General features: G+C 33.6%; 1 protein-coding gene across 2 annotated transcripts in view; it reads left to right on the top strand.

The window, feature by feature from the left end:
- Window positions 1–8168, top strand: part of LOC111865547 — a 175465-nt gene extending 167297 nt beyond the window's left edge. For both annotated transcript variants that reach the window (XM_023853676.2, XM_023853677.2), the window contains exons 8-9: window positions 301–523; window positions 2781–8168. In XM_023853676.2, the coding sequence (XP_023709444.1) occupies window positions 301–523; window positions 2781–3196 (639 nt within the window). In that variant the 3' untranslated portion in view covers window positions 3197–8168. The remainder of the gene's footprint in view (window positions 1–300; window positions 524–2780) is intronic.
- The last annotated feature ends 217 nt before the right edge of the window (window positions 8169–8385 follow it).

Raw genomic sequence — 8385 nt, 5'->3', positions numbered from 1 at the left:
AACATTTCATTGACTAATTTGAATTGCTGAAATTTAAGATAGTAGAAAAAGGACAAAAATTGTCCCCCCCCCCCCTACCCACACACACACACACACAAAAATAACAGATGAGTATCTTAAAACAGCAGTTTTAATTTTAGTTCCATCTTAAGGCAGAAGTTCACATAATGTAACATAGATTAAGTTAATTATGAGCAATTAAAGGCAGTATGGGCTTTGATCTCTTATCAATACAGACATTAGAGTAAAAGAATTATATCTTACACCTGTATTGTCAATAATGTAGTATTTACTTTTCAGGGTATTGACTCAAACTCTGCTTCATTCCTACTCTCTATCATTGGTATCACAAACACTATTGGTAGGGTGGTTTGTGGCTATGTGGCAGACTTTCCCTGGGTGGATGCCCTATTACTGAACAATATATGCCTGGTGGTGAGCACCCTGGCTGTGGCAGCCACTCCTTTTTGCAGCTCCTATGCCGGATACATTGTCATGTCCATCTTTTTTGGCATTGCTATTTGTGAGTACTTTTTAAAAATATAATGAAACATGATACTATAATTTATGTACAAGGACCATGCTTTGATAAGAACATTTGTGAACATTAACTGGAACATATTCTGATCACAATGGCTGTGTGAATTAAGGTGCATATGGTCTGTAAACCCCCAAAGACTGGGATCACAGATCTGAATCCTGCCTAGATAATGAATGTATGTCTAGATCATTCTTGTTGGTATAAACTTTGCATGGGACCAATTCAATGGTCATGGAGTCCTACCAAATGCCTGAATGATTATAGTTTCAAATTAATTCAGAACTAGATCAGAGGGCCTAAAGCAGAATTGAAACATATCTAAATGAATGTATATTTTGGTTACAGAAAATAGACATAAGTTAATTCTTTTAAACACAGCCAAGAAAAGTCTGAATAATTGACATTTTGCTGTACATTATCTGTGAAAATTTCCCTACATTTACTTATGTAAATTTCTTTCTGTTATTATTAAGGATCTACACTAATTCTTGTAAATTTAGCAAATAAGGGAAACAGTTTTTGTTGTTGTGATTTACATTTAAGAATTCTGTTGAATACTCAGTTAATTCAAACCATTGGTAATATAAGATATATTGTAAAATTAGATGTTCTCCATGCTAGAGCTATCTGAACATGTGAGACAAAATGAAGAATTTGTTTGTGATATGTTTATTTAATTAATTGCTAGAATTACTGAAATCAAATCAGTCCTGCAACATGGATCTTTCTACATATATCATCATTTATCAATACCTATTTCACACCTTTTACACAAAAATTCTTCTACAGTACCAACCCCTCCTCATCCTTCATATAAATAAGTTACCTTATATTAAACACTCTGTATGTTCAGAATGCTGGACTGTTCCCTTTCATTTTAAGTACCACTATGAAACAAGTTATTCTGAAATATATTGTAACGTGTTTCGTTACAGAATACGCCGTAGAGATGGTTAATTGGTTTATTTAACAATCTACAAATAACGGCTACAATTACTTATCACACAGTTGCGGGGTTTCACACTTTATAACCCTAATCGCATTAATCTGTTAACACTGTTGCGGGGTTTCACGACTTATAACCCTATGCGCAAATCAGTTCACTCTGCCTTCAGTAGTCTACACGTTTACCGTAGGGGAGCTAGGTATCACTGTATCACNGGCTTTGCGCAACATGTCACACTATGTTCAGGGAAAACTAAATAGTTCATTCCAAAAAGTAAATATCTTCATGTATTTATAGTGTGAGTACTCTCACCTGAGACGTGGATATCTGGAGATGGTCTGTCTGCAGTAAACTTTTTTTTTCATCTCACTTGAGGAAAATAACTGATGTTATAAGGTTAAAAAGGTAAAGTTTTCCCTGTGCTAAACTAATTAAGCACTATGCCATGAAGAAATATGGGGGAGTGGATGTATAGATCCACATTTGCTTGACCTTGGCACTAGCTGGAGGTGAGTGGTCAGCTTCACGCCCTGGCCGCGTTACCACCGGGGAAAGAGTTCCTGGTAACCAGTGGATAGGAGGTTGGGTGGACCCCAGAGCCGGCCTGGACGACGTGGAAAAGAGAAAATTCTTGACCCTACTGGGACTTGAACTCCAACCCCTCAGTCATCCAGCCCATAGCCAGTCACTATACCAACTACGCTGTCCCGGCTCCTAACTGATGTTATATTGATTATAGAATGGTGAACTGTGAGAAATAAAGTTCCCAAGATATTTATCCATCTGACCATCATGTGGTAATGATGCTTGAACTAATGAGACATGTTTTTCAGATTCATTTTTTCTTGTATATCTCACTTTATTTAATAGAACTCTAATAACTTCTCTAATTTTGGCTAATGAAACATACCATTGATAAATTATTTCACAGAAACACATTAGCTGTCAACATGAGTTTATTATATGGAAATAGTTTTACTTCCCTTATATGAAAGTTAGTTTATAAATGGACACACACACACACACAATTTCTGAACTTTATGTTCAGTTCTCTTTCCTCAAGAACTGAAATTAACATGCGACCTAATATTAATGTGATATTGATACAGAGGCCTATGCAACAGGCCTTTATCTTCTACCAGTAATGAAAGTTAGATTTCTACTGTGTATGTGTAAACATCAATGATCAGTGTATTGCATGATCTTACTGTTTTTTTTTTCTTCCCCATCATTTAAAAATGAAGAAATTGCATATGATAAGATGCAATAACAAATATTTTACATATTTTCCAGCTGGGTATATTTCGCTCACATCCATCATTCTTGTGGACCTGCTCGGACTTGACAAGCTGACCAATGCTTTTGGACTCTTGATTCTGTTCCGTGGTGGGGCTGCCATCATTGGCTCTCCCCTGGCCGGAGCCGTGTATGATGCAACGGAGAGCTATGACATACCATTCTATATGGCAGCAGCATTCTTTGGGATATCTGCTGTTACAAGCTTCATGGCACCAGCAATGAAGCGCTGTGTGACTCCTGCTGAAGTTCCACCCGTTACTGATGCCTTGACACCCATTGATGAGGACGTTGAAGAGGAGAATGAGGAGGAACAAAATGTCATTCCAGAAATTGTTGAGACTGCTGCATCTCCCATAAATCCTCCAGCAACACAGCCCCAAGAGATTAAACAGATTGAGTCAGTGCTCTGAACAATTTAAGATTCAGATTTTTATTAAAGTGGTGAGTTTCAGGCAAACCTTGGCTTTCATTGTTTCGAATTTGAAAGAAAATACTCTGCTTTGAAACACATGAAGGCCTATTCATTTACCAAAAGCAAGCACATTGACCATTTACATTTTTGTATTTATAAAATAGCTGGAATGAAGGAAACATGAAACTTATTTTTTCTTCAAATGTTTATTTTATTTCAGCATAAAAGTATAATTTATGGTATTAAAATGTACTGGGTATCTTCTTTTTCAAATTCAGACTGGAAATGCTATATCAGATATTATGGACTTTCTCAGTTCTGTATATGGAACTGTAAGTACAACTCTTGTGCAACTTTTACAACAGTTGCATAAACAGATGCTGCAGGTTGTGCATCTGGTTTAATGTTAAAAGGAGGAGAAGAACATAGAGCAATATAAAATACAAACTGCCCATGGGGCCAAATAGTACCATTTTGTTTTGGAATGAGGTGCTGTGTTCCAGGAGAAGTTTCAAAGATCACATGTGTAGACCTATAATATGATGTTGTAGGTAATTCAATTTCATTGATGATTCCAGTTCTAAATCTGTCATATTCTAAGTGGCCAAGGTTTTCCAGTGACCACACCCATGTGAAATCAAGTCCTATGTCTAGAAGCCTATGAGATGACTTATGAACTATTTGTGATAGGACTGTAAGACACTGCATAGCTGGCTGACATAATGACCATGTTTAGAATATGTGTCAGCATTTCAAATGGGCGGGAGGAAAACGAATCTTTAAAGAGCCCATGATTATGAAGTGCATCGTGTACACAGTTCAGATAAAAAAACAAAATATGAGATAATACAGGAGGTTCATGTATATCAAATTATTTCAAAGGAACAACTAAATTATAACAACACATTTAAGACAATGAAAGTAAGATTATGAGCACTACAACTTAAATAGCTAATTAAAGCTGTTTGTTAACTTATGAGTGAAATGAAGATATTTAATAAGGATTACAAATATCCTTTGTAGCAGGAATATTGAGACTAGTTACTGAATATAGCAGAATGTTTTATATTGATCTCTTGCCAAAGTAATGAGGGATGTCATTTTCAGGAAACAAGATCACTTGCAGACTGGAATCTGATTATTCATCAGTTATGTGTCTTAACCTCCATTTTCTATGTGGAATATGAATGATTGTAATAAATGCTGTTTGCGAATTTGGATTAATGGAGATCGATGAGTGACATGTAAGGAACAGAGGTAATAGAAGAATCGACAACATTTCCGTGATTTTGCCATTTGGAATATTGTGGACTTGGACTGCAGATTTACAGGATATTGAATCTTGAAAATCGAAAAGGAATGTTTTTAAGGATACTGTGATAAGCATCTTGTGCTTCGTTCTCTTATGTGTAGTAGGAAGCTTTCTAGTCTTGCTGCAGTGATCTGGCCTAACATAACATGACATCTTTCATTAAGCAACTTGCTGTACTTATGCAGATAAATTCACACAAAATGGTGGATTGACAAAAAGGAGTAGGTAGGTAAGTCCATGAACAATTTATACAACTAGTTGAATTGTAAGTTGCTTGAGCTCAAAATGAGAAATTATCAGAGTAATGTTTTGCTTTGACTGTGCCATTTGACAGCAAATGGAAATAATTTTTTTCCATTGCTAATGGAATGATATGTTGTATTTCAAGCCAGATAATTTTTCTACACTGGCCTCGTAAGATGTATTCATCAACACAACACCAGGAATCTCACCATCACAGGTGATGATGATAAATGGATCCAAAGACAAAGAAGAATTTGCCCGTAACAGTGTGTGCTTAATTTAGATAACTTTCTTCTGGATGAAAGTATTAAACAATATGAGGTGTTAAATACACACTGTATTACAAGAACAAGAATATAACTTTTCCTCATTGACTGTGATAAAAGAAAATGAAATGAAACTTCATCATTAGCATATGATGAATATCTGTTCTCCTGTTTTTCAAATCTGACTTGTTTGTGTGTGTGTGTCATGGGGGGGGGGGTAAATATTGTAGTCTTTATTTTGTTACTGTACAGATTTTGAAGAGGAAATGCACTTAAAGGAGAAGGTGAAAGAAATCAATTAAAGCAGGTATGTTGAATGGCAGCCTGTAATGTCAAGGTTACTCTTACAGATATGCGAGTTTAAATATTGTGAAGTGTATGAGTGATTGTGTAGTGGAGAGGAAACTTTATGTGTTTTTTTAAAGAAATATTTTTCATGAGTAGTGAATGAGTGAATTTTTTAAGTGGTGCTGTGAGCATTCTGTAATATGTTAATGCTTCTTCAGTCTACAATATTGGTCAGAATGCTATGACTGGAGCCATTTCTGAATCACACTTCTTCTTTATTCCACAAACCTAAGGTATGTTACAAATTTGCATTGTTTGTTGTTAATCTGTATTTTGTATCTAATTTATTTGTAAATACTGTTCAGCACTACTTCAACTTTTCAAAAAATGAATTTAAATTTTCCTGTTTGTTTTCAATTTGTGTTTTATTATAATCATCAGAGTAAAAATATTTCTAATATTTTATATGTATTTTTATTTTCTGTCAGTTTTATATTGATGTCGTGATAGACATGACTTATTTATGACAAATACATCTTAATTTGGAATAAACAGTAGCAGAAGTGGCAATGAGGAGATGAGGTGGTGGCAGTTGTATGAATACAACATAAATTGTTAATATATGACAAAAATTGATCATAATATGCAGTTTTAAAAATACACTATTGTAACAGCACTTTCATGCAGCTCAAAATGGAGTTGATATGAACATTTAGCAACACCACTTATTAGTCCCTCTATATATATATCCAATCTTGTTACTCATTAACTTATTTGCCATTTTACCGTTCAGATGACAGTGTTTTTTATATTTTCAATTTTGAGCACTGTTTGAGACACTTAACATCAAATTAAGAAACTTAATTTCTATTACAGTGCCACTACTAGCCCAGTTAGTATTTACTGAGCAGGATAGATTGAAATTAGAAGAGACTTAACAGTATTGTATTATGTGCACAAGCATGCCTGTATTAAAATAATTTCTGCCATTTTCATTGTTTCAGAGTGCTGTTAATGGCCAAAAGTATTTAATGCAATGTTTGTCTTCAGTTTTGTGTAAATTACAGCCATACCATGTATAATCCTAGAAATATTTATAGCATTATTCATGGTATTGTTTCTCTGACTCATGTCATTTAAAGCATGTTATACACTTGAATCTGATTATAATGCAGAACTGTGTGTGATATACTGACATTATTAACAAAAGGATTGTTGAATGAAAAATACCATCTTGAAGTGTATTTTAATGAGATTCGACTGTGTTTTTAAATTAGACACTGTAACAATAAAACACTGGTGTGAATTCACTTGCAGAGGGTCATTTGAGTGAATCCAAAGTGTGAATTAGATGATATTCAGTTAGTATTTCAATCATCAGAATTCTGGTTTCTGGCAACACCTTCAGTTCATGCTGATACAAATTCTTAAAATAAGAGTATTGTACTTCTGTGTGAGTGTGCTTCTTGCAGTAGCCAAGTTAAGCATATTTCTTTTTCAGTGTGAAGCAAGTATTAGTATAGGGATGGGAGAAAACAATAGAGGTTATGTAACCTCTGATAAGTTTAATTAAATAACGAATTTAAGTCAACAAAACAAATGGGGTTAGTAGATATAAATGACATTTAATATAACTGCATTTGCTGGATGTCTTGAAAAAATATTTCAGTCTTTATTTAAAATTTTCCTGCTTGGTTAACTTTTCATAATTCCATCCTCAGGTAGAAAGATAGAGGGAATTAAAAATCAATGATATATCAGTTTCAATGGAAATGAATATAAGAATTCTACTTCAGACATAGGTTTAGAATTCTTCTCAACAGAAATTTTGGAACAGTAATGAATGATGAAACTTGATAGTTCATTGCTGATCAAATGGGTTTTGACAAAACATAACAGAATATATTTTAATAATATCATGTGGTTGGTAATACTGTGGACAAACAATTGGTAGTATATAACAATGTAACACGTTAACATAAGTTGACATGTTTAGCATACAATCCATATTGTGTTATGATCTTGCTCTTTATAAGGTTTATGATAAATGATGAATTTATTGTTCTGTGGTGTAATGACATGGTCCGTAAAGCTTTCTAGCAGAAATCAGATTAATTACATGACACAGACAAATTGTACTTGTGCACTTAAAGAAGTTCATGATCATGTGGATTGCACGTTTTATACATATATATATCAACCATGATAAGTAGCTCTAACATCATTTGCCTACAAACTATAAAGTTTACATACTATAACTAAGCTGTGCAATTCATGATCTCATGTAAAGAAAATAAAGATATTTGCTACTCAGTAATTCAGAAATATTACAATATCCTCATTATTTATTTTGATAATTGAATGTCTGAGAAACCCATCCCTACTTACAGATAGGATATTTAAACTGAACTGTACTTAGCAGCAATATGCACTAGCTTATCTCCATTTTTGACAAATTCTGTACCATGTATTGTTGTAATAATGTAGGAAAATGTGTAAACAGAGCAGCTCACAATGTTTTGTCTTGTTCTATAAAACATACAGTGTTTATAGTAATGACAAGTCCTGTACCATTTTCATGACTGCTCGCCTAGAATAACACACGTACATAAGTAATATTCAAATTGTTGGATAAATATTTAACAAGTCAATGTTTTAGGTGCCGATTTAAGACTATGACATAGTTGAATAAGAAACTGCCACGTTTTTGTGGAAAGTTATATGTTTAAGGAAAATAATTTGTTGTATTTTAAGGACTGCATAGAATGGCTGGTATCTTATATGTACGGTTACAATAATCCGTATAAGACAAATTCATATGTAAATATAACATTATACATTCATAAATGACATGAAAACAAGATCAGGTGTTAACTTTCTTCAGAATGAGAAGGTAATTTTTTATATTCCTTTTCATCCCAATATTAGGCTCAGCTTTCCCTCCAATTTGCAAACAGTAATATAGTTCATTTTAAAGTTAGCAAGTATGATGTTAAAATTGTCAGAAATTATTTACTGATATCAGTGAGATCAATATGATTACAAAATAAATGAGAGCTTTCTAATTTATAAATTTTG

This window comes from Cryptotermes secundus, unplaced genomic scaffold (assembly GCF_002891405.2).
Source record: "Cryptotermes secundus unplaced genomic scaffold, Csec_1.0 scaffold836, whole genome shotgun sequence".
NCBI classification, from domain to species: Eukaryota; Metazoa; Arthropoda; class Insecta; order Blattodea; family Kalotermitidae; genus Cryptotermes; species Cryptotermes secundus.
This window is presented reverse-complemented; position numbering and strand designations above follow the sequence as displayed.